Source organism: Filicampus tigris, chromosome 16, assembly GCF_054856515.1.
Source record: "Filicampus tigris isolate MCC_2025a chromosome 16, RoL_Ftig_1.0, whole genome shotgun sequence".
Classification (NCBI taxonomy): Eukaryota; Metazoa; Chordata; class Actinopteri; order Syngnathiformes; family Syngnathidae; genus Filicampus; species Filicampus tigris.
In genome coordinates, this window is record NC_141232.1 from 13,003,738 (window position 1) to 13,030,653 (window position 26,916).

At 39.1% G+C, this 26,916-nt stretch overlaps 3 protein-coding genes across 9 annotated transcripts; 2 read left to right on the plus strand and 1 right to left on the minus strand.

Moving 5' to 3' along the window:
• The first annotated feature begins 405 nt into the window (after positions 1-405).
• pih1d1 (PIH1 domain containing 1) lies at positions 406-4,853 on the plus strand. Of its 2 annotated transcripts, none has more exons than XM_086056085.1 (11): positions 406-534; positions 876-1,006; positions 1,088-1,145; positions 1,228-1,416; positions 1,958-2,019; positions 3,000-3,081; positions 3,184-3,280; positions 3,667-3,693; positions 3,786-3,864; positions 4,204-4,347; positions 4,416-4,853. In XM_086056085.1, the coding sequence occupies exons 2-11, from the start codon at positions 926-928 to the stop codon at positions 4,449-4,451; spliced, it is 855 nt and encodes a 284-aa protein (XP_085912211.1). In that variant the 5' UTR covers positions 406-534; positions 876-925; the 3' UTR covers positions 4,452-4,853. The 2 variants fall into 2 exon arrangements, with proteins under 2 accessions (XP_085912211.1, XP_085912212.1); XM_086056086.1 differs by having other exon boundaries at positions 414-534; positions 897-1,006.
• Positions 4,854-5,893: 1,040 nt separating this feature from the next.
• Positions 5,894-14,977, plus strand: tnnt1 (troponin T type 1 (skeletal, slow)). 5 transcript variants are annotated; one of them, XM_086055494.1, is made up of 14 exons: positions 5,894-6,052; positions 6,530-6,728; positions 10,335-10,362; positions 10,455-10,471; positions 10,580-10,708; positions 11,437-11,461; positions 12,000-12,060; positions 12,247-12,363; positions 12,710-12,787; positions 13,095-13,208; positions 13,282-13,391; positions 14,232-14,322; positions 14,622-14,662; positions 14,769-14,977. In XM_086055494.1, exons 3-14 carry the CDS (start codon positions 10,337-10,339, stop codon positions 14,812-14,814), a joined length of 855 nt encoding a protein of 284 aa, XP_085911620.1. In that variant the 5' UTR covers positions 5,894-6,052; positions 6,530-6,728; positions 10,335-10,336; the 3' UTR covers positions 14,815-14,977. The 5 variants fall into 5 exon arrangements, with proteins under 5 accessions (XP_085911620.1, XP_085911619.1, XP_085911622.1 ...); XM_086055493.1 differs by lacking the exons at positions 5,894-6,052; positions 6,530-6,728 and adding an exon at positions 7,596-7,931; XM_086055496.1 differs by lacking the exons at positions 5,894-6,052; positions 6,530-6,728 and adding an exon at positions 7,598-7,931 and having other exon boundaries at positions 11,440-11,461.
• A 777-nt stretch (positions 14,978-15,754) lies between these two features.
• On the minus strand, positions 15,755-26,915 carry syt5a (synaptotagmin Va). Of its 2 annotated transcripts, XM_086055009.1 has the most exons (10): positions 25,939-26,915; positions 23,753-23,913; positions 23,396-23,410; positions 21,394-21,575; positions 19,922-20,008; positions 19,663-19,830; positions 19,414-19,581; positions 18,548-18,665; positions 18,036-18,169; positions 15,755-17,633 (listed from the first exon to the last, which is right to left on the minus strand). In XM_086055009.1, exons 2-10 carry the CDS (start codon positions 23,907-23,909, stop codon positions 17,424-17,426), a joined length of 1,239 nt encoding a protein of 412 aa, XP_085911135.1. In that variant the 5' UTR covers positions 23,910-23,913; positions 25,939-26,915; the 3' UTR covers positions 15,755-17,423. The 2 variants fall into 2 exon arrangements, with proteins under 2 accessions (XP_085911135.1, XP_085911136.1); XM_086055010.1 differs by lacking the exon at positions 23,396-23,410.
• Between the last annotated feature and the right edge of the window lies 1 nt (position 26,916).

Sequence of the window (26,916 nt, forward strand, 5' to 3'; positions counted from 1 at the left end):
ATTTTAGCATTTACATTATCATGAGTCTTGTATTATTTGTTGCATTCATTAAAAATCTCAAAGTTAATTAAAAGTCTTTAGCAAAATGTTTTTATTAATTTTATTTATTCCTGTATTCATTTCTTTTCATTTATTTACTTTTTAGGTAATTGATTATAGGTATTATACAGTTTTTAATTGTATATATTTTAGGGGCGTGAATCTCCTATTTTTCGTGGGAAAGGGTTATTGGATGTTTATCCCTGTTATTTCAAGATTGTTGATTGTTTTTTATGCATTTAGAATGGAGGTCGATTACAATTCCACTGTAATTGTAAACATTACAATAACATAAATGAGCATTAAATGACCTGGCTCACCTGTCCATCAAATGAAGTCCTTGAGCTCAGGTGGCGCAGTTTGCCCACTCTCATGCGCTTTTATTCTGAAAGATACAGCTCGAGTCGGAAGTGTGATGCGTTAGCTTTCGTGCTTATAGCCAGCTTCCCGCGTGCAATTGGACGTATATAAACAGACAACTTTTGGAAAAGAGAGGTAAGTACATACTGTATTGTGCTGTATACTAATCGTACTAAAACGGTATGTGCAACAGAGCAGTTAACTATTTAGTTGTAACAACTAAAGGATAAGCTGCGTGGCTCCATTGATTGTACTGCCCGTGATGCTAAGCTAAAGTCTATTAGCCGACTGGACTATGCCATAGTTACCGTTGTAGCAACGTATTAGCCGAGAAAGTTTTGCCACAACACATGTAGTAGCTGTACATTGTATTGTCGTCTTCTTGTCTGACTGATGAGGCATACCACGTGCATGTTTGATTAAAATAGCTTTGTTTCATGTCACATTGTAGGATGTTTTTCTGTCTATGTTTGCAGTTGATTTTTGTATAACCACAGGGCTCTTTGGTTGATTTGAGCCTAAAACCATGACAACTGACTCGACACTCCTCAACTCCGAGATGGAGTTACAGCAGCAAGAAGACCTGTATCAGCAGCTGTTAGCACAGGTAATTCCAGTCTTGCTCTTTTTATTTTGGTGAAATATTTCACATTTCCCAGTGGGTCTACAAATTATTATTTTTATTTAGACAATAGGAAATATGCAGCCTGCAAATCCAGATTCCAAAGTGATTCGACCGCAACCTGGTTTGTACTTTCACAATACAAATCATGACAAATTACACAAATACAATCCAATAAAATAAGCAAATGCTCATTTGTACTATAGGAATATGTGTAAAGACGACGTCAGAGCCCGGCAAGCAGAAGATCTTTGTCAACATCTGTCAGTCAAACTTGGTTCCACCACCACCAGAGATCTCCAAAGAGAAACTTTTGGACCTGCTCCAACTCGAAGATCCCAGTGGCTACAGAGTGCCCATGAGTCTTGGGGAGCCACACACTGAAGTGGACAACAGTAAGTCATTTTGCCTGTATAAATCACTACAATGGATTCAAGTAATTTCAAATAGCATTCAGTGTTATCTCAAAACATTGAAGCTTTTACTAAAAAGCAAAGACATGTCCTGAATACCTACTAGATCATCTGAACTGTATTTGGGGTTACCCAGAGGCACTTTAAATGGTGTCAGTTGTTCAGTAACTCCAATTATCATGTGTTTGAACATGTCTGATTAAATCTGAACACAGCCACATCCTTATTTTTTAGATGATTTACACTCTTGTTCAACCACATTATCTTAGTTGTTTATTTTTACTTCCCCGTCTTGAAGATTTCTTTTTTTTCAATGGTGTATAGGTTTTTAAATAATCAAGGTCTCTTTTTAATCACTAAAACATGATATTGAACACAGATGTGCAGACTTTTCCATTGTTCCATTATTTTGTGTTACCACTGTTTGAATAGTTACATTACTTCTGTTTTCTATGCGTTTTGTCTATAATAGTTGTGTTATAATATTGCAATGTATTGCCTCAGTGTAAAGTTTCTCTGTCAGACTCTCAGGGTTGCACTGCCTATGACGTGGTCATCAATCAGGAGTTTTTCCAGAAGTGTCAGGTATGTCTGTAGCTTTTTTTGTTGTTGTTCTTATTAAAAGTAATTTACTAATTTCCTTTTGTTTCAGAAAAAGAGTTACAGATATTTTTTTACATGAATTACAAAAGATACTGAAAGTGGCAGCACGGTGTCCAACTGGTTAGCACGTCCGCCTCACAGTGCAGAGGTTGTGGGATCGAATCCGACCGCACCCTTCCTGTGTGGAGTTTGCATGGTCTCCCCGTGCCTGCGTGGGTTTTCTACGGGTACTCCGGTTTCCTCGCACATTGCAAAAAACATGCCTGGCAGGTTGATTGGATGCTTTAAATTGCCCCTCAGTGTGAGTGCAAATGTTTGTTTGTCTGTGCGTGCCCCGCGATTGGCTGGTAACCGATTCAGGGTGTACCCCACCGACTGCTCGAAGACAGCTGGGCTAGGCTTCAGCACGCCAGCGACCCTTGTGAGGATAAGCGGTTTGGATAATGGATGGATGGACATATTGAAAGTATTTATAGTCCGAATTTGTGGATTGAACTTGATTAGTAAGATACTAGAGTGAAGAAGGACCCTTGAATTTGCTTTTGGTGCTAATGCGACTTTGTGATAAATTAGATGAAAGATCTGAGTGATCTATAATTGTTGTCATCTTTAAGCAGGGGTGGATAGGTAATTTTGCAAAAGGACCACATAAAAAACTGCAACGCTTGCCGAGGGCCAAGCCAGCAGGCTAACTTAAATTTTTTTTCCATGTGTAGATAGGTTTACTATTGTTATAAATTAGGACATTTTAACAAAATTATAAGCGGGTATTAAATTTACATTTTACACTTCAAAAATTAGAACATCCATTTTGTGCACCAACCGCCAACTCATATTAGCCATTCCTTATAAGTTTTTTGTTGATCTTTGACTGCTTGTATTGGATTAGATTTTATAATCTACAGTTGTTCTTGTGAATGTTTCAATGATACGTGCTACTTTTGCCTGTATGCGTCTTGTAGAAAGAACCCTTGTTCCAGCAGTTTGTTATTATGGTGTCTTTCGAAGGTTTAGAGAACAAATACAACATCGAGCTTAATAGAGGTAAGTGTTCAAGTGTAAAACCATTTCTTCATTTTTGTTGTCTAAGTTGATGTTAAGCTTGCTTTTTTTCCCCCTTTTTTTGCGGGGGCTGTCTTTTACCAGAATGGAAGGTGCTGAAGAACAGAAAGTTCTTGGGGTCAGTCAGCGAGCAGAACATTCGCACGAAAAGCAAGCCAGTTATTCAAGAGATCCAACCTCTGTAAGTCTTGATGATGGATTGAAATGAAATCCCCAGAAAGTAGCCAAACAAAAAGAAACAGCCCAAATGACATCCTTGCAGTAGATTCATGCACTCTGTAAACAAAGAAAAAGATTTGAATAGAGTCCAATAGAGCCACAGGCCGGTGCAAAGTCCATTTTTAAACACAACACATTTGGCTGCTGCAGTTGGGAGTGGGACAAACCCAAACCCAGTTGCCCACCACCATCATCTTTGTATTATCGTAATCAATGAAGTTTACATCCTGCAGGACAAGCAAACACATCAAAACAAATGCATACTATTTATGAGCTAAACAAGGGATTTAACACAGACTGATTTTGTAATTTGTTCCATTCATGCTCGCCCCGCTTTTTGTTTTATAGGGAAAAATCCACTTCAGAGGCAAAAAGGTAATGGTTTTCTCAGAAGTGGTCAACTATATCTGATAAGATTTTTGTTTCGTTTTTGTCTGGGTGTAATCTGTCCTCATTTTACTCCTCAGACCAGAGTTCACCTTGTTTGTGGAGCCTCCTTCTGGTGTCCCTGAGTACCTCATTGCAGAAATAAAGTTGCCTGGTGTGGTGAGAGAAACACACTTTTTCAAAATGTTAAACTATCCAATCAAATCCTGACATTTAATTGATTGAATCTTTTTTTTTTTTTTACAATACAGTACAAAAAACAAACAAATGACAATTTCACAATATGAATATCCCATACTGACAAAACATGTACTGTCCATCTGAAAAGAAGTCGAAATGATGCTCTTGTCTGTGTCTGGCTTTGTTAATTAATGACGGCTTTGCTCTTCACAACTTTGAATGACTGAATGAGGTCAAATGAGAGCTCATTATAAATACTGGAAAAGCTCAGTAAAAAGTCCCAAGCGGTAATGTCACCTTAAGGTGTCACTCGTGCAGGTTTCATCCCGCTCGCTGGTCCTTGACATTGGTGAGGACCGCCTAGTGTTGACAGCCCGGCCCTCGCTCTACCATCTTGACATCTTCCATCCGTTCCTCGTTGATCAGGAGTCGAGCGTGGCTCAATTCAACAGCAGTACTCAGGTACAGCCAGCAAAAATCATACCGGTTCTGAAAGTGAATAAATATTGATCTTGTGCCTTGTCTCTTAGATCCTTACCATCACCTTGCCTGTGGTGTCATCTTGAAATAACAGACGTAACCTCCACTCATTTATTATTATGCTGTGAAAAATCATGATTACATCCACTTACTGAGTAAAGTGAATCCAGTCTTTAGTCTTGATTTTGTATGAGAGGTAAGTTAGAATGAGCTAGAGAAAAGTGAATGATATGGTTGTTTAATTATTATAATTATGTGTGGCATATACTGTATGACTCTTCTCATTTACGCCAACCATTAAAGTTTTTTGGACAAATATAAATGATATCCAATATTATGTAATTAAAAGAACTAATAAGTAAAGTTTTTGAACATTCATTTTTGTAATGTATATAATTGTTTTTGTGTCATTTTACTTAAATCCTCTGAATGGACAGAAATGATGATGAAAACACCAAGGATTTAAAACATGTACTAAAAAAAACATTCATATTTGTCTTTGCATTTGTATTTCTTAGAGTTGATTAATGGTCTCATAATAATGACCATTATCATTACTGTTCCTTTTACATAAAAAGGAGGGATTTTGGAGTCTTTGGGGGCTTGACGGTAACAAGAAATTAATCTAATGTTCAAAGGAGTAATGTTCCTTTTAGAGTTGTTGTTATCAACTCTAATGTGCTGTCAACAGGATTCTGTTTTGCTCTTGGACCTTGCTTGTTGCCTTGACAAAACAGGATCCACTAATTTTCTAGATGTTTGACTATATAGTAACAAGCAATTGTAAAAAAAAAAAAAAAAAAAAAACTATATAATTGTGAAATGTTTTTTAGTACAATAACAACAAGCAGTATTATTAATAGTATGATGAAAACAAAGAGAAATAGTCAAAGATCCCTTTTTCTGTATTCTCCCATCTTGCGAAACATTAGAACAATAGATGCTGTTTTGTTGGCAAAAGGAGGTCGTACAAAATATTAACATCAGGGGCGCTAATAATTGTGACACGCATTATTTGATGTAAAAGAAGTATTTCTTAATGTGGGATTTTCTTCCCACTGGGTAAATTCACTTGATTTTAAAGGCATTTGTATTGTTAATTTTGGTCCTTTATTATTTAGGAATTTTTTTTTTTATTTACTACAAGCTAAAGAAAACATCTTTAACCTCGGTGCCAATAATTATGAAGGGCCTTGTTTTAGTTTACTGAAACCTCAGTGCAATTACAAGCATTATTGATTCTGGTATATTATAGTGACTTTTTACAATGGTTCTTTTTATAGACTTGGAATCCCACTTCCATCTCCATGTAAAAAGCCAATGGGACCCTATTTTAGGATCTGCCTCTCGTCACTGCTCTTTGTGGCCCTCCCTATACATCCCCTGTCACTCACTTTGTACTGTTGCTAAGCATCCGGTCCCTCTTTCCGCTCCCATGCTCCTCGCTCTTCTTGAGAACACGTGGGTTGGCCCAGGTCTAAACATGCAATGCGGTACACGAGCTCCCTTCCTTGAACTTTCCTGGCTCCGTATCAGATGCTAATTAATTGTCAGCTCAACTAAAACATTTATGGATTATGACGCAATGTAACACATTCTGTTGTTTATCTTAAATTAAGCTAAATTGTGGTTACAGTAATTCGTTCAAGCTCTGAAACAAATGTTTTGATCCGTGTGAGGCATTAAGGTAAGTGAGTTAGGCTTCCGCTTTTATCCAGCGTCATATAATCCAAAGGGAACACTGAATAAGGATAATTGGTTGGAAAATTGCAATTACTAGAGCAATAATTTGATATGAGCTTTTATTCGTGAGTTGAATATGATTTATTTTATTTTTTTCTAAATGTAAAATCTGCCTTAACTATTGGTTACCTGATGATCTAATACCTCTTTTGGCCCTTTTGTAACCAAGATGGCGTCATATATGGATGCATTGGTCTTTTGGTGTGTTCCGTTTGTCAGTTTTTCCGCGTTACTCTCATGTCCGCATGCTCTTAGACCCGTGAAGAGCTCCAAAACATTACACCAGGGGGAGGGTTTTATAACCCCATCAGAAATCTTTGTAGACCTAGTTGAGCCACTAAAGTATTTTGCTTGAAATTCTAAAATATATTTCTCAGACCCCACTATTTATCGGCCAACCATCATCTACCTCATCAAAAAGGTCCAGCAGGTGTGATGACAGCCGACCCCAGCCACAGCCTGTTCGACTCTCTCCCCTCAGTCAGGCGGGAAGGGTCCATTCTGACCACAACATCGTGCCACATGAACAGGTTCTTCCCCTCATTTTTTGGATGGCACAAAACACAACGCATAAGCCACAAATCATTCTTGGAGACAGCACCATCAAACTATTTTCTTAGGTAAGGCCATGTATGGGGAGTATCTTCTTCAAGTCTTTTGTTGTCCTTAATGTTCCTTTTACATTCACCTTGTATCTTAAAGGAGGAAGTCAACATCAAAATGTTCTTTATAATAATATGTTCTATGCACCGCCGCTAGTCTAAACACGACGTTCTGATTAGTATTGTGTTTTTCAAATAGGAGTTGAGAAGCAAAATCCACCCGTTTTGCCAATTTCCGTCAACTTAAAATGACATCACAGGTGCTCAGGTAATGACCGATCGCGGCTCACCTGTCTTCTGAAGGTGAGCCAGGTCGTTACCTGAGCCCTGAGCAACTGTGATGTGGCAAAATGGCCGCCCCCTGAGATGGACAAAAACGGGTGGATTTTACTGCTTAATTCATATTCTACCAACACAAGAAATATTTGGGGTTTACTTCAAGTTAACTTGGCCTCTCTACTTTGTACGTCATCATTGTGTGACCAGGTTGTTGAGTTGACTAGCTTGACGAGGGGATGCCAGGCTGTTTTGGTTGCTAGTTTAGCTTGCACACGCTCCCTACCTAATCTTGTGAAAACAATACACTGTAAAGTGGCATCGCTGGTCTGTTCAACATCCTCGATGAACCAGGAAGGCGAAAACAAAACAGCTGGACAAATACAAAACGTCATGATTATTTCAGCAGCAGTTCAACTTGGGTCAACTTACAAATGGTCCTCGTAGCATTACAACAAGTCAAATGGAGGCTTTTGCTCGCACTAAATTATATGTATAAATAGCCCTTCCGCCCTGCACTAATGTCCCTGTGCCAGCTTTGTCTCCTGCCCCACCCTCTCTCTCTCTCTCTCTTTCTCTCTCTCTCATTTAGTCATTCCCACTCCACCTGTCCTGGGCCACAAGCCTCCATTTGTCCTGTGAGGTCAGCCCACTGTTCCCCTTAATCCCACGGGGTGCTCATCTTGCGGCCGCCTAATCCGCCCATGGCCGTCGGCCCTGACCACACGCACACCTGCAAGTTTGCACACGCGCTCGCAGCTATTTTTGAATTGTATATTCAAACGCTCCATCATAGTCGTTGAATGCATGTGCCCCTAGTCATCCATAGAGCGCACACACGTTGTTTGACTCCAGCCCCCCACCCCTTGCTATAAATCTCCAGTTCTTTGCACAGTAGTCACAGTCCAGCTTTTGTGTGTCAGCTCATCCCGCATCTTCATACAGGTCTGTTTTACTCATTTGTTTTTGATTTTCTTCTCTGATAGCAAGTTACACACACCGAGGGGATGGGGGGGAGTAATTGGCTTGGTGTACATTCATTTATCATCAAGTTGATGTTTCTTTGTTTTTAGTGTGACTATACACTACATATAATGTCCTGTGTAGTGGGGTTATTAGTGAATTTATTTTTCAGGAAAACAAATCTCATTGTGTCTCTTAGAATGTATCAAAAAGTTACGATATGATATAATATTGCACTGATAAAATGCTATGAGACATAGTTTTGCACAGATTGCATATCATATTTTGTCATTTCATTCTTAAGTAGTTGGACGAACCATTGTCGTAAAAAAACACTTAGTGTAATCCATTGTACTAGTTAGCACCTCTTTCTCTTTTCTCTTTGAGCTGTTAAGCGTTTGACAGCTACTAAAGTTTTCCAGTTAGTGTGTTTTCAGTAAATTGAATTAGCTTTCAGATCATCCTAAACCTTTATTGACTACACATGCAATGTTTTGAAGTAAAAAAGCAATATGAACTGCAATTTCCCCCAATGATAATATGAAACAAACTAAAATACTTGGAGGCCTTGTGATGCTTATGGTGAAGCGGGAGATTTCCGCGCACAGTGAGCATTGAACGTCTACATACACACGCCTGGGTTTTTGTGATATAAAATAATTAGACCAAGATAAATTCTTTCAAAACTTTTTATGCCATTGTGACCTATGACCTGCAGGCGTCTCATGTGAGATCGCACATCAAATGAATTTTTGTGCAGTTTCACCGTATCTTTCAGGATGTCATAAAAATTCCCCACGATTGTTTTTATTGAAAAAAAAAACACTGCACCTCATTGCTGCTTAAAGAAAGGTCAGTGTGTAAATTATAAGTCAAGGGTCCATGCAATAGGAATTGTGAGGCAACACGATCAGACTTTTTCGACAAGTCATTTTTTTTCTCCATAAAAACGATTGTTGGCAGCTTTTATGACACTCATTGAAGTACTATCCTTGACTAAAATTATCCCACCTACAGTATGACCGGCGCTTTTGGCCTGCTCGATTATGATGCTTCCTAAATCCCCTCCCTAAATTTATTCAGCCTACCACTCCCTCTCTCCTTTTAGCTTCGTAAGGGCAGCTTCCGACATTGATGGGTTATGCTGACAGAAGTGCTGAAATCATTCCACCCTCTCTTTAGAATATTCCGCCCATGAGCGTAAATAAGTCAAGTTACTTTCATTTTTCAGAAAGACTGTGATGGAGGGATAAAGTGTGTATTTCAGGACAAAATGTGAGCAATGCCGCAAAGAAGGGAAGAGAAACTCTACCTCTCTTTGTTTAACCTTTGTCACATTCTCACCTGTTGTTCTTCCATCAGTCCTCCAGCATCCTTTGCCAGGAAGGTGTCAGCACACACCCTCTGTGTCTCTGCATTGTTTTATGTCACAGCTTTGGCAGCTCGGTGATACAATTTATAGCCAGAACCATCTCAGCATGTATTATCTCGCTGTGTATTTGAAGTGATTTACATCCAGGAAAAAGGGAGGCTGTGGCCACCCGTGGTACGGAGATGAAGAGGCTCACATACTTACCCTGTACATGAAAGATATTCCAGGACAAAAGATCCAGCGTTGCACATTACGCCAATGGAATTAAGTTTAGTTCGTTTTTTTTGGGGGGGGGGTTCTGATTATATGTGGCCAGAAAAAACAACCATTTAAGTCGTGTTTTTTTGTTTAGTTTTTTTCGGTTTAGTTCTGTTTTTTTCAATGTAGCGTTCAGGCCATTGCATCCTGTCCAGGTTTAAAAGCAATGTCAAACATCGGACAACGCAGGGAGCAAATGATCAAAGTGCCCTAATTAAAAAAAACGACAGCTTTTTGCGGCCACATTTACATGAGCAAAATATGAAATTTTGACATAGGTTTCAGCCCATTGCCAGCAATATACAAATGCCGATGATCTATATTTATGTGTTATAAAATCATGGTTTTTACAAATTGTCCCAACAAAGTACATTTTAAAACAAGCAAAGAAAATAATCTCACAATAATTAATTCTAAATTACAGAACAAATACAGCAACCGATGCTCACCACTCTACTTCCATTCATCCATCCATCCATTATCCAAACCGCTTATCCTCTCGACGGTTACTTCCATTCAAAAGTTTTAAAACGCGAAATGTCGTTGGCAAATTATTTTATATATATGTTCTGTGATTGGCCGGTTGCCCGAAATCAGATGGGATCGGCTCCAGCCCACCCGTGACCCTAGTGAGGAGGAGCGGTGTAGAAAATGAATAGATGGATTTATAATTTTTATTAAATTTTTTCCTTTTTGTCAAAACCTTTTTTGTTTGCCTGCCACTTTCTCCATTCATGATCTTGTGCTTCTCGCAGCCATGTCTGACATAGAAGAGGAGTACGAGTGAGTATCCATTATCCACTTAGTCTTTCTGATAAGCAATCACAGCGATGATTGCATATCATATTTATTTCCTTTCTCTGTTCTTTATCCAGGGACCAGGCAGAGGATGGTAAGCTTGCACAGGATGTGTTCATACGTCTCATCCAAACACCAAAACACGGAAGAGTTGATCAAAAAGCATACACGTATGTGTACAATCTGTGTCTTTCCTTGCCAGAGTTAGAGGAGGAGGAGGAGGAGGAGGAGCCGCCGCAGCAGCAAGAAGAGGAGGAGGAGGAATATGAGCGGCAGCATGAGCATGAGGAAGAGGAGGAAGAGGAGCAGCCGGTGTACGAGGATGAAACAGGTATTGTTAGGACAACACATGTTGCCAAAACCTTATGCAGTATGCAGATAACGCCGTTCAAATACTTAGTGGTTGCGTGATTTTAAGTATCGGTAACGTAGTGACTATTTATTTATTTAATTCTAATTAGTGGCAACGATATTATATCCAGCCACAAGTCTTTTATGTTGAGATCCACAACAGTTTTTCTTAAACTCCTCCCAGAGAAAAAAAATCCCAATTCATGAATCTACACACGTGGCCAAAATTGTTGCTTGGTGATGGTCCTACAGCCTTTTAAGTGTAACATACTTGTCTCTAATGTTCTTTCTAGACTACAATGTCCTTCGCTTCCTCTGGTCCATGTTTAGCGCGGTCCACACCATGTCGCCAAACAGCAAGGGGACTACTTGTCACCCTTAAATGTGCCGACTGACGTTCAAATTTGAAGACGCCCGTGATGCTAATTAGAGGACGCACCTTGGTTGAACGTCCCTATGGCAGTGTGGCAGAATGCGAATTCAGGAAATTCCACCATTTTCCGATGGAATACATTTACTGGACTCACGTCATTTTATCCACAAATTAGGTGGTGGTCTAATACACTTTTAAGAACTGTGCATAAAGGTACTGAATGCACTAACTCTATTTGCAATCAGGCTGATATTTTCAATTTCTTTACATTGTTGATCTTGCGCAATCATTATTACTCAACGCTCTTTGGATAATCTTCTTCCCTCTCTTTTCAGCAGAAGAGGAACGTCCCAAACCAAAGTAAGTCTAAATGTCAAAACACCTTTGTCTTGCCTTTCTCCGCCACAGCTGCCATAAGCAATGCTTTGATGGCTGTGATACGATCTCTGAAGGCGGACAAATGCTGACTAAATTGAGACAGGCGCAACCCAGTGAGGAGCCAGCTTGAGTCAAAAATTTGTCTCTAGTTTTTCGGTGTGGATAAATGGGCTGAGTCCGAGAGGATGAAAATTCCATCAGTGCTGCAAATTCTTCTTGGTCCAAAAAGGAGAGAAAAAACAGATTTTTGATCTCAAGTAAAATCAGGCAAAGTTTTCCTGGTGTTAAAAAATAGTCTAAGTCCTCTTAGTATCAGGCAATTTCTTCAGTGCAGTTTTTCAGAATCCAAAAGTACTTGGTTGCTGGCATTGACATTTTTCAAGTCACTTAGTGTTGAAAAATGTACTTTTTTTTTCAAGTCACTTAGTGTTGAAAAATGTCAAGAAGAAAAGTCATGAATCTAGGAAACAACTTGTTTCTTACAGCTTATTCCGTTTTTGTGTTTCCTTCTTTCCTTTAGACCAATGGTGCCTCAAATTGCCCCTCCAAAGATCCCCGAAGGAGATAGAGTTGATTTTGATGTAAGACGACTGTATGTAACTTTTATTTTTGGACCAGCATTTCTGTGTTCTTGTTGTTAAGACCGGACAGAAAAGGTCAGAAATAAGGGCAAAAGCCCCAATCAGCTTAATGACTTTCCGTTTTAACTTAACTACAAAAAAACTAAACCCTCTAGGAAGTAATTCCAAAGCCATTTGTTCCACCAGGACATCCACAGGAAGCGAATGGAAAAAGATATGCTGGAGCTGCACACACTGATCGACGTCCACTTTGAACAAAGGAAAAAGGATGAGGAGGAGCTCATTGGGCTCAAGGACCGAATTGTAGGTATTAAGTAACATTGTTCTCATGAAAATCTGACAAAACACTGCAGTAAAACCACATTCTGTCATTGTTCAATTTTTTAGAGATTCATTAAAATATATATATTTTTAAATCTCTCAATGCACTTACAATGGGCGTCACTTATTCGCGGGCTGGCTCAAATAGCGGGTGTCCACTGTTGTTATTTTCAGGACACCCTATATACGTATGTATTTGTACAGTATGTTATTTGTTACAGTTTCAATGAAAATGTCTGATTATTACTGTAATGGAAAGAGAGACAATGGTGAGAGAGCTTTAATATTAATAACATTTAAACTGATTTTTTTCTTCCCCCTCCATCAGGAACGTCGCCGATCAGAGCGTGCAGAAATCCAAAGAGTCCGAGCAGAGAAGGAGAAGGACAGACAGAACAGGATTGCGGTAAAACACACACACACACACATGCGCACTTGTGTATTAGCAGTAGTTGTTTTGTGGAGGAAAAAAAAAGGAAATTGGATCATAAATTAGGTCAATTCTCAAAGTAGATAAGCTTCACTTCACAGGATGGCACCCATATATTTGACAGCGTCATACATTTTAGTGGTGGTGAACGACAATTTGTTTTTGATAATAAAATATGCACTGGATTATATTTATTTATTTATTGTTATTATTATTATTATTATCGGGGGAAATACAACATGCAAGAGTTTCATTCATGGTTATGTCCCTCCTTATCTGTCAGGAGGAGCGTCAGAGGAAAGAGGATGAGGAAGCCAAGAAAAAGGCAGATGATGAAGCCAAGAAGAAGAAAGTACTCTCTGGCATGGGGGCCAACTTTGGAGGCTTCCTGGCCAAGGTGTTGATACCGCCACTGATAAGAAGGATACGGACACTGACTGACTGAGGCGGTGTGTGTCTTCCCGTCCTAGGCTGAGTCGAGGAAGGGCAAGCGTATGACTGGCCGAGAGGTCAAGAAGAAGACCCTGGCCGACAGGCGTCAGCCGCTTGGCATCGACAGTATGAGAGAGGACTCTCTCAGGTGAGTCAGTTGACTTTTATTTGTCAATCAATCATCTGTCACGAGTCAATCACAGGACACTCTTTTCCAATGTCTATTGTCTTATATAGTGTTTTATGTTAATTTATTGATTCTACTTGTTGTATTATGGCTATTTTGTTCTTTGTATGTAAAGTGCTTTGTTACAGCCCTAGCTCTTGTGAAATGCGCTATACAAATAACATTTTATTGTGTTGTATTGTATAAGTTACCATAGTAATGTGACAAGAAAATGGTTGCAATATTTCAATGTCAGTATTTATTATATATAGCAATTTAAAATTTTGGTGCAGATTTTAGCAAGCGTCATGGAAGTTGACATGCTTGATTTGCTTTCACGAGCCACATAAAATGATGCGGCGGGCCAGATATGGCCCCCGAGCCCTGAGTTTGACACCAGTGCTTTGAACACTGAAAATTCTTCAAAACACTGTTACATTTAACATATGTTTCCCACAAAAAAAACTCAGAGATGGAGAAAACAAATCCCTTCAAAACTAAAATAACATTAAAAATTATTTAAAAAATACTGGACAAAAATGATCAAATATTCTCTCCGTGGGTGTTGAACCATGAGTAGGCTGTCTGTGGGTCCACTGTACTATTAAATCATTAATAAGGATTTTTTTGTTTTGTTTTTAAATAAATAATTATGATGTTGCTGTGCATGTTTTGCCATCTACTACTTGGTAGAAAAAGAAACACGTCCATGAATAGAATATTGTATGAATGTGAGCGGATTAAGTTAAGTTAATCATGGGAGATGCAAAAGCATTCCTTCGGAAACCTAATACGCTTTTTTTCTCTTCATGTTCCAAAAAGACAACGAGCCCAGGAGTTGTGGAACTGGATCTACCAGCTGGAGTCTGAAAAATTTGACTACATGGAGCATATGAAGCACCAGAAATACGAGGTGAGCAGGCCACTGAGTAGATTTGGAATGTAATTTCACTGACGTCACTTGGCAGCAAATGCTTTACTGTAATCTACTTCAAACATGAAATTAAATTGTACAGTGCCACAGAAATAAGTTTTAAAGAACACATTATGCCCTTTTTTTTCACTATTATACATTTTTTAACACTGTTCCCAAGTGTCAATACAGCAAAATATGGCCTATGGTGAAGACTAATTGAGTCTTGCTGTACAAGAATGTCATCATTGTTTTTCCATTTGTTAATGATTAATAATGTTTTTATTTGCTATGTGCAGATTATTGTGCTGCTCAATAGAATCCAACATGCTCAGAAATTGTGAGTACTGACTGACTTTTTATTGTTGTTGTTTATACACAAGAAAGTTATGTCTGGGCAATTTTTCTTATCTTTTCTACTTCAAACTTTCCTCTGTGTGTTGCAGTAAAAAGGGGCACGGTAAAGGGAAGGTGGGTGGCCGCTGGAAGTAAAAGTGCGAAAGGAAGAACCACAAATCAAAATCAAGGTAGTAACATCATGGCGAGGAGAAGTGCAAGAGCAGGAATCTTCAATCTGTAGTTGAGATATGGCTTCTCTGTGCGTGAGACAGATTGTTTGTTGATAATGTATTATAATAAAACAACATGCTCTCTATGAGTCGGCATCTTTTTTTTTTTTTACCTCGATGAAGCAGGTTTTGGTTTTTAAGTCCATTTGTAGAGCGCCAATTCACAATAGATGTTATCTGAGGGGACTTTACACATTAGTTCTCAAGACTCAAGAATCACATTTCTCATAGTTAGTTTTTAAAAATACATTATATTGAACATACATGTTTTTATGTTGCTTTATATATATATATATATATATATATATATATATATATATATATATATATATATATATATATATATATATATATATATATATATATATATATATATATATATATATATATATAAACAGGCTTGTCAGTATCCTCCCTATCCATACTGTGCCACCACTGTTTAATTCCCTCCTCACATGTTTGGCTGACTGCGTGAGACAAGGACTAAAGAGGGCACTCTGCTAATCCAGTCTTTCACCCCCTGCAGCACACCGCCACGCACACGTGTGCACACATACACACACTCCACCGAAGCCGTTGGGGAAAGGTGTCATTTGTCAATTTCAAAGTCTTCACATTAGAAGATAGATAGTCCAAAATAGATGGCAACATAATACAAGCAATATAATTATATGAGTGGATTTGATTATAGGCGAAAATAAACAGTAAAGGAACGCTTATAAGGGTTTATCCCATTTTGAGGCATGATAGTTTATTATTAAAGCAGATTTCCCAGAGAAGCGTGTGTGTGTGTGTGTGTGTGTGTGTGCGTGAGCTAGAGACTAAATCCACGGAACCATCTGTTACTGAATTTGTCTGTAATATTCAATTAATGAATGTTTTATTCACATGTATACCATATTACACACGCACACATAGTCACATACATTTTCATTTTCACAGACAAAGAAAGAGGAACAGTCAGGAATTGAATTTTTAAAAAATATGTAACTAAACACTTACAGGAAGGGTAAACGTGAGGGCAGTCATATGTAATACAACCTCAAAAGTGAGGATATTATTACCTTGCACCAATGCATTTTTTTTGTCACATATTTTTAAGGAGTGCATTCGATACTCATAACACCTCTGTTTCTACATTGAGACCAAAATACCCACAGTTTTTTAACACTATAAGATTTTCTGCGAGCAAAAATGCAAAGACAAAAAAAAATCATAGTACAAAGATGTTGTTGCATTTCTTCAAAACAGACTTCATTATCAAAATGTACTACAATACTAAATTTATGCTCCGTAAAACATTCCCAATTTGAGACAATCAGGGCAGATCTAACACGAAGATGGATGTGCAGCTCTGTGATTAACGGTAATATTGATAAAAGTGCGAAGAAAAGGTGCAAACTATTGTCAATGTTTGTATTGTATTGTATTTTATTGTATTGTGTATGCATGAAGTATACCTTTTTTTGCACACTGAAATGAGTGAAAATTGGTCTCTCTGTTGTAAACACCGTGGTAGTGTCTTAACCCGTCTGTAAGCGTCTTGGGGGCGTTTACGTTTGGATGAATCGGCGTCGCCAGTCGTGACATTTGGTCACTCTGATTGGTTGTTAGCTAGCAAATGAGCACTCGGAGCACCAACGGGAAGTGACAAATGCGGAAAAACAGTGAGCACGCCTCCGCTGCCTTAATCTTCTTACAAGTCCGAGAGCGAGGGTTGACAATGTAAGTATTTCACAATACCGTGTCAAGAACGTGATGGTTTACTTCACGTGGGAGTTCATCGTGAGCGAAGAATATAGCTGAATGCATTGTTTATGTTGTGATAATCCGCCCCCGGCCAACAGCTTTCCGGTTGGATTTTTCTAACCATGAGAAATGGTGACTACCGCCGCCAATGGTATGGAAGGGTATTACATCTTATGCATGCGCAGAAGGTACTTTAATGGTCGCTGTCTGTCGTTGCGGTGTATTTGGCCAGCGTGACGTGCCGACAGCCGGCTGTACGCCACTGCGGGTAAGCGTCTGTCACTGTTGGCCAGCTTCTTTTTGGTCTATCTAGGCCTTTAAATACAATCACAATAAAATATAAAATATATTTTTTTTTTGTGGCTGTAACTTGACAAAATGTGGAAAAGTTCAAGGGGTGTGAATACTTTTGCAAGCTAGTAGATTAATGAGTCAGAGCCCTATTTTTGTGAACGGCGTAAATCCGGGTGGCGTGGCGGCCGGCACAACTGTGTTAGTTATTTTGTGGATGAGCACAGCATGGCGGATCTGCGGGTGGTCAGGCTGCGCCACTGTGGGAGTGTTTACAGCCGACTTTGGTTGCCGCTAATCAAAATGGCTCCCCTCACTCCCTTTAAATGTGGTGGAATTGAGAGTGTCAAAAAAGAAATCAAAGAAGACGATGCGTAATTGCAGTGATCCGTCCGTGAGTGGAGCAACAGACAATTTGAGCGGGTATACAGAATGAGTCTGAGTCTGTGCAGTCTGTATAGGGCATTGTAAGATATGGTGTTTTTAGTTAATTTAGCGGATAGGAGCCTTGAGAGCAGCATCTACCTCCTCTTCTGGTTGCAAGACGTGCCACTGAGCCACCGGACGTCGTGGATTGGCCAGCATGTCGGACCAGTGGCGTAGTCCGACGCCAGAAGCGCCGTAACCGATCCAGCACTTGCCGATGGGGTCGTTACTTCCCAGTTTGTCGTAGTCATACACTGTGATGATCACCTGGACTTTCTGTGGGTTGAAGACAGAGACCCGTTGAGTGATAACGCCTTAAGAAAATACTTTATGTAAAAAAGGAGCAACAGGGGTCTTCAACCGCCGGTACCGGGCCATATATGGTATGTCCCAAATGTACCCTACCACTTGGTCATCAGCAAAAACAATGATGACATTAGAGCAACAGGGCACATTACATTATATTAACAAAATATAATTACACACATTTTCCTCAGGGATCAGCAATGAATGATTTTTTTTTTTTTTTTTTTTTTTTGGTGATGATTCCATCACATGTATTTTTGTTCCTGTCCTAGTGGATGTTGAAATGCAGCAGAAATGTCAAAGTTTAAATAATACACACATTATGTTCCAATTCATTCAAGTTCCTGTCCTTTGATTGTTTGGTTTACTCACTTGGATCTGGGAGAAGGGAATCTCAAAGCTAAAGCTCTCATTGAAGTATGGATTCAGAGTGTTTTGTTTCACGGATGTCTTCTTCTTCTTCAGACGCTTTCCATTGTGCTGAAGAACCACTTTAACAAACGGATCTGTGGAAGAAGGAAAGTCAAATCAAAGCAATCTGTGACGCTGTTTATTTACACCAAGACTACATTGTGCCTGTGATATTTTTATCCATGTAGTTAGTTTTTTCGATTTTTCTTCCGAATGACAATAATGTAAGAATATTTTGCACAGAAAATGTAAGTGATAGCAACCATTTAGCATTCACACTCAGCATTTCCTACTGAGTGGGAAATGAACGCACGCTTACATGCAAGGCGAGTGAGTCACTACATCAGTGACTTGTGAAAAATTATACAGTAATAAAATGGATGTAAGAAAAGCTTTTTTTCCACTATGGCGTCATCTGTTGTGTTTCGTGAGTGAGTGTGTGTGTGTGTGTGTGTGTGTCTGAGTGTGCTCACCGGACAGTCCTCCAACGTCCATCTTTTTCAAGTTCTTGGCTTCCATGATGTTAACTGTTAGCTTGCCAGCCGTGGGGACGTAGCGAAGGGAAATGCAGATATCTCCAAGCTTCTCTTGCTTTATTTTTTTTTTAAAAAGAAGAAAAACATATACAGTATTGGTACTTAAAAAAACATTTACGATTAGGCTGTGGTTGTTGCAATGCACATCGAGTAAAATGTATTAATAGCCTGTCCGACATTAATCATGGACGATTAATGCTTAATGTTTCAGATATAATGGAAAGTTTATTTTTATTTGCTATTTTGCAGGTAGTGTATTTGTTTTTGAAGGTTCAGATCTCATACTTGTTTCAAGGCACTCAGACCTCTCTGTATGATCATCCTTTGTGTGGTTTTACTTTTTGTTTCGAGAGTCCTCCATGACCCTTGAAAAACCAACAGGTACACATTTCTGTGGGAATCTGTGCAAATGCGGTGGAAACGCAGACAGTTCTCGGGACTGTTTTAGGCTCCTTCTTGAGAACTATCACCCCAAAAATACACAGCTTTGCTTGGCATGTGCAATTTCACAGGTAAGATTTCCACCATTTGCACAATTGTCCTTGATTTTAACATACTGTACACTGGTCAATTTAAAATCATTTTTTGTAGACATGGGTCAAATTTGATCATTCTCAGTGTACACAAAGCTTGAAGCATTTATACAAAAGAATGACATTGAAAAATATGTATGTTCATTTAATCATTTGTATGTGTTTTGAGGTCATTTTAGAAATGATTGGCCAATTTAGGGTGAAAAAATGTCAAACGTCAAAACGGCTCAAAATTTCTAGGCAAGTGTTAGAATAAATAACCAAACACACCTCCTCTTTCTCTCCTCCAATGAGATCCTTCCATTCGTGGATGGGCTGTCCGAGGTCCACGGTGTTCATGGGAATCTTGATCTCACCGATGACGTCATGTTTGCCAAAGCGGTCAAAGTCAAAAACCTGGAGCACCAGTGTCTGACCACCCAACTCTGTGTAGGGTATCTGGAGGGGTGAAAAGACGGAGTTTAAAAAAAAAAGTCTATCAACGATTTGAACGGCTGGTTGTTTTTGAACATGACACACTTTGAAGATGAAGGTCTCATTGAAAACAGGACAAAGGTTCTTTCGCTGGACTTTGGTCTCAAACTTTTTCTTTTTATCCGGCAGCATATAGACTTTAACATAGGGGTCTGAAGTCCCGCCCATATCCATGGCTGCCAGGTCCTGAGCCTGCAGGATGCCTACTATCAGCTAGGAGGAACAATGGGAGAAATAATGAAAATAATTAGCTGACAGTCAGAATATGTGTACAGGTGTGATAGAAGATATGGGTGTACTGCACCTGGTTATCAGTGAAGTTATAATCCAACGAGTACTCTAGTTTGCCAAAGTTTTCTTTCTCCTCCTCTTCTTTCCCTTCCTCTCCTTCCTAGAAAACCACAGTGAGGCAAACGGTATCAACAATCTATAGAATGGGCATGTTTGTAGTGACACACTTTTGTGTTTGTGGAATTTGAGTTAAGCAGCAAAATCCACCCACTTTTAGCCATCTCGGGGAGGGGCGGCCATTTTGTCACTTCTCTCGACTGAAAATGACATCACAGTTGCTCAGGTAACGACCAATCACAGCGCACCTGTTTTTTTAAATTGAGCCATGATTGGTCGTTATCCGAGCCTTGAGCAACTGTGATGTCATTTTCACACGACAGAAGTGACAAAATGGTCGCCCCTGAGATGGCTAAAATTGGGTGGATTTTGCTGCTTAACTCAAATTCCACAAACGCAATATTAATCAGAATGCCTTGTTTCAATTTGTGGGCCTTCATAGAACATATTCTTGAAAAAAAACAATGTTTGGGTTGACTTCCGCTTTAACTTTTTATCTGCATTTTTTTTCATCAACAGCTCAAGCTGATGTTAGACAACAGCAATCTACACACAAGGTCAAAGTCACAACAACAAGTGCATGCCTGAGCGTTGTGCCTTTTAAGGGGCGTGGCCCAGTGAATGATGTCACGAGGTTAGTATGTGCATGTGTGAGCATCTGGACATCTGGACGGGATTTTCGGCCAACTGCAGCAGCTTGTGAGTGTTCTCATTTTGTATTTGTGTATTTGACTGCTTGTACATTTCAACGGCTGTGCATTTTCCTTTTCTATTTTTTTTTTCACTTTAATCGAGTGGTGGCGTAACTGAAGCTTGTTCATAATTAAATTTTTGACTCAAGCAACAGAGAGCAAAAATAACAATCAAACCACAGCTCGCAAATCAGGGCACTCGTAAGTTAAGATGCCTCTCGATACTGAAATAATTGATTGATCTTATCTCAATTTATTCACAAATGTATTGACATGTGAAATCTGGGCCTTACGCAAAGGCTTTACACAAAGCTAGTTTTCTTTTGTATAAATGGCTACAAGTGGATACAGAGGTTTATTGTACCTTCTGCCGAAGAACATTTAATTGTTCTGCCTGTCATCATATGTCACTGGCATAGATAGATGAACAAAGATACATCATTTATTCACAGTATTTTCAGACCAATTAAGTGCACTAATGTGGTACGGCACTGCTGTTGGGAATATTTTCAGTTTTCTTTTTCTGTTCTTGTTGTTCTATGAAAAAAATCATTTGTAGTCATAAATAAATCAACTTAAATTACTCCTGACAGCACAAATGATTACGGTAAATTGTAGTAGCACTACAATTTCAAGGGTGATGTATAGTGTCACAAACATAATCTTACCACATAATCTTATTGATTACACAAGAACAATGGTTGAAGCGGGTCATATAGGGGGCAACTTTTCTCACCTTCTTTTCCTCTCCATTCTCTCCTTCCGTTTCCTTCTTCTTGCGCCCTCGCCCAGCCTTCCTTTCTCTGACCTTCTTGGGCTTCTTGCCTTTGTTGAAGCATTTCTTGTAGATGCAGAATCCCATACAGGCAATGAGGGTGAGGACGACCACCACAATGGCACCCACTGCCCACATGGGCACTTGAAAAAGAAGGAAAGAAGGTTAAGCGCAATACAGGTGAATACTGGGTAGTCCCAAACTGGGGGCCATTGCCTGAATGAGTATTTTAGAGGTCACATGCAAATCTAACCAGAAATCAACCTTTGTCCTCACCAGTAAGAAAATCCAGCGCGCCGGTAGAGCAACTAGGACACACAAGTAGAATGACTAGAGAAGTGTCAACCCAAACATTTTTTTTCAAGCATATGTTTTATGCGGGCCCACTAGTTGAAACAAGGCATTCTGATTTGTACTGCATTTATGAAATATAGCAAAATCCACCCGCTTTTAGCCATCTCAGGGGGCGGCCATTTTGTCACTTCTGTCGATTGAAAATGACATCACAGTTGCTCAGGGCTCAAGTAACAACCAATCATGGCTCAGATTCAGAAAACAGGTGAGATGTGATTGGTCGTTACCTGAGCCCTGAGCAACTGTGATGTCATTTTCAATCGACAGAAGTGACAAAATGGCCGCCCCCTGAGATGGCTAAAAGCGGGTGAAATTTGCTGCTCAACTCAAATTCCACAAACACAATATTAATCAGAATGCATTGTTTTAGCTAGTGGACCTGCATAGAACATATTCATGAAAAAATATATTTAGGTTGACATCCTCTTTAACTAGTAGAATCTTATCTTAGTGTCACCAGTAGTACTAGTAGCTATTTAACTAGGACTCTGTTTTGCCTCACTAACATGTTCTACTAAGCTTGCTGCATGGACACAAAGCAATTGAAACTGTAGAAGAGAAAAAATATGTAACATTGTATTAATTTTATGACAGATGATTGTTTGCAACTCTCAAAGTCATTTGGGCTTTCTATATCCAATTAATCCAAGTAGGCAGTACAGTGGAGTAGTAGATAGCAAGACTGCCTCTCTCAAATGTACCCCGATGCTTGTTTGTGTTTATTCCGCTTTCCAGACACTTTGCAAAACCATGCATGTTATGTTAATGGAATTGTCAACATGTGTAAATGTGAGTGGAAATGATTTGTTGAAATGAGCCCTGCTATTGGTTGGTGACTAGTCCACCTGTACTGCCCAAAGTCCGCTAGGAGAAATTCCAGTACCCAAGACCATTTTGGGGACAGTCCATGCATCCATTTTTTCCAAGGCTTGTCCTCATTAAGATCGCAGAGTGATCTGGAGCTTATCCCAGCTGACTTTGGGCAAGACGTGGTGGTACACTTGTCTGAAAATTACTCCAAAACATCTGCTACTATGCCAACAACTTTTGTGTCATCAATAAAAAACTGGACTACCTCATTTGGATTTTGTGTAAAACAAAAGCAACCATAACACATAATCATATATATACCTATAGTTGACTGTGGAAAGCTTAAAGTGGATGTCAACCCAAACATGTTTCTTTCAAGAATATGATCTATGCAGGCCCACTAGTTGAAAGAAGGTCTTCTGATAAGGATTGCGTTTGTGGAGTAAGAGTTAACCCACCAGTTTTTAGCCATCTCTGGGGCAACCATTTTGTCACTTCTGTCGACTAAAAATGACGTCACGGTTGCTCAGGGCTCAGGTAACGACCAATCATAGCTCAACTTCAGAAAACAGGCAGTCGAGAGAAGTGACAAAATGGCCGCCCCCCGAGATGGCTACAAACGGGTGCATTTTGCTGCTTGACTCATATTCCACGAATGCAATATTAATCAGGATGCCGTGTTTCAAGTAGTGGGCCTGCATAGAACATATTCTTGAAAAAAAAATGTTTGGGTTGACTTCCGCTTTGAAATAGCATGATATAGACTCTTTAAAATAGTGTTTCATGGAATGGTACTTACTATTCAGTTTATGGTCTAGAGCGGAGCACAGTGGTCACATGACAATGAGAAGAGAAATAAGACAACAAATGGAAATTGAGATGACATGAGATGGATGGTGACCTAATGTGACAGCTTTAGGACAACGTAAACAAATATTAAGAAGGAAAAAAAATTTTTTTACAAATCCTACCTTTACATATATACAGTGACAATTCTTAGTTTGAATTGATACTGTCAGAGAACATGTTTATTATTATGGTTTTTGATTGCAGTGCAGTGCACTGCATGATACAGTGAGCTGTTTCTGATCTTGTGGTATTTTGGACTGGCCAATGTAGAAGCATTTGCTGTGTGTACTTTTGCATGTTCACTTACTAGGTAAGTGTGTGAGCTCGTTGAAGAACTTGTTCTTCATGCTTGCAAACTGATGGTTGGAGTGGTGTGAGGGGGGCGCGGGTGGTGGAGGCTCCCTGCTTTCTTCCTCCGCTGCCCTGCGGAGTCGCGCCCCCGCAACGCTGAGCAATCGCATCATTGCTCTGTGGAAACAGAAGTTAGCTTTTGGGGCAATGCATGTGTGTATTGGTGTGGCCCATAAACACATTTTGTAATGACACAACTGGATATATTTTTTGATTTTCATTCAAATTATTTTCCCTTCCCAAAAACAACCATTCTACATGAACTGATTTATTGTATTTACTCGATGGTTGAAGCAGGTCATATGTGAATTTTAAGCTGTGAGTTGAGCCCTCACACCATTCAATGTCACACTCAATTACGAGTCAGAGTAGACATCCCTGTGCAACATTGTAACAAGATTAAGTAGCCAAGGTAATCCAAAAATCCAGGGTTTAAACAAATTAAGCACCATTTTATTCTCTCTTGGAGTCTCCTCCCCATTTGGACACTTCCCTCACTATGTACCATTAATCCTTCTCCCTCGTGACCAATCAAACTTGAACCTGGATGGGAATTTATTGGAAATCTCCTCTAAAGGAGAAAATGAGCAATACTGCAACTATTATGGAGCAATATGAGTCTCTTTTGCTCTGCATATGTGCACACACACGCACAATGAAATCTTGATGGCCAAAAAATATATATGATTTTTTTTCTCCCACGGCATTTCCTTCACTGTACACACAGGGTTCAAATCTGAACTGCCACAATGTAGCCAGCTCAGAAGGAGAGCACGTTGACCACTGAGCTAAATGCCTGGACCACCAACTCAGTAGCCAGCACTTGAAAACAATCATTATTGAAGTACAGTTTATTTTCCCACTATTCAAGTATTATTTTATTTTACATATCAAAGATTTCATGAGACATATCTTTGCTAATGCATCATCCAGGTTTTGGGGAGGGGCGGGGGATGGGAGCTCCATGGTCTTTCTTTCCTGGGGCACCAGTCTCGAAACTCCTGGCTAACTGTGAAACGTGTAAGTTGTTCAACAAAACATTGCAATGAGGTTGCCGAAATAAGGTCACCTTGCTCAGATGACCTTGAATCTATGAGAAAAAAATGTCATACCTTCATATACATATATGTTACTTCTAATATTATAAACAGGTATTATATAAGAGTGAAGGCGATTTTCTGCCCCCCAACAAATAACATTCAACATCAACAGATCTGACTTTGACATATGCACTATTAAAGGTCACTGCTTAACTGAGGCCTAATTCAATTTGGCTCTTGTTAGTCTGATTGACTACTATACACACGTGTGCATGTTTAAAACTGCTCAGCACTGACCAAATGCTGTTATCCACCCCAAATTGTTTTTCTTCTTCTTCAATTATTATTATTATTATATATTGGTCTTATTGACAGTACCATTGCATATCCTACTCAGTCAGATCCATAAATCCCACTCCAGTTGAATATTACTAAAATGCAAGTCAATAATAGCATTAAATACGGCTAATCGGGGGCAATTAGGTGATATGGCACATCTTGTTGCCAACCCACACGCATTGAATCTGCATCAAGGAACAACAGGGAAATCCTATTTCTCTTGAGTTTACAAAAAATGTTGAAATAAACAACAAAACATTTAAGATCTACCTTTATTTGCCTATGCCAAACGCAGATTGAAGTAATGTACACAACAACAACAAAAAGGGTACAACTAAGGTGATGGTGGCTGTAGCACAGTAGTGTGTAAAAGAATAGTGAGTTACCAACACTGTAAATAGAAGAGCATCACAGCCACCTGTAAGCCACTTAAACTAATCTTTTGCAATTTTTCAAGACATCGTTTGTTGTGCGTCACGTCTCGTCTTTTTCTCATGCTTGATTGATAAATGAACCCCATCGAGGAAATTTGCAATTTAATCATCGAAGACAACACAAATAAATCATAACATCCTTGTGGTAAAAATAAGTAATCTTTTTTTTTTTATAACAATCACCAATTCAGTTTTCTTCACATGAAGAATTTGTTTGTACTTGAAAAGGCAATTTGCCCTTTATTACTATTAATAGTGTCATGTCAACTTGACCAAATAACTGTAACTATTAAACTAAAAGTGGTGTATGCGGTATAAATATGACTCACCTATCTTTGACTCAGTCCTCAGTTCTTTTGCCTTTAATATGATTATGCATCCAAATATATTGCGCTCCAATCCAACAGTGTTTACTCAAGAGAATTGGTTGTCCACAACTCTCTCTCGCCCCACCCCCTTCCTCTTTTTTTAATCTCATCATTATCCCTCACTGCCAACTACTTAGTGGCCACACTGCACAACACATTTGGTAGTGAAGCTCTAATTTAATGTCAGAGATCTCCTGGGGGGAAAAAAAAGAAATTTGATATTTAAGTACAAGTTAGAAAAAATTAAATCCTCTGTTTTTATTTCGGCAAGTCACTACAAACAGGAAGGATGTGATACTTAATCAACAAGGACTTTGAACATAACAAAACAAAAACATAATTATCTCAGAGTTGCTGATTATTCAACATATTGTGTACAGATTTCAAATTTTGTTTCAGCAATCAATTTTGCTCTGACCGTCAAATCACGATGGAAAACCTCTGACCTGGTAAAAGAAACAGCCCCATTGTCAACTTTAAATCACGGGCCAGAACTAGTTCATGAGGCCCTGATAAGGTGGACACTGCAACATATTGATTAAATCTGATTGGACAAAAAAAAAAAAAAAAAAAATCTAACATCCACATACAGGAAGCAGTGCAGTCAAGAGAAACGCTACAAAACCAAGAAAATAGACTTCTGAGAATAAATGAATACAATTTCAATAAACAGTTTAGTTTGTTAATGTAGGTCACTCAGTGCTTATGATAGTTTCGGCTAGTAGAGAAGTACTTGCTGTCCACCACTGCTGAGCATGCCATGCAGATATACTGTTGAGATTTTTTTGGGGGGGCAGACCCTAATCCTAACCTTGCTGTCCGTGATTGTCCACCACGGCTCAGCATACCATGCAACCAGTAATGCATCTTTACTGTTCAGTTTTTTTTATTTGAGAGACAGGCACCAAGCCCAACCGATAATGAAATGGCGCCACTTTG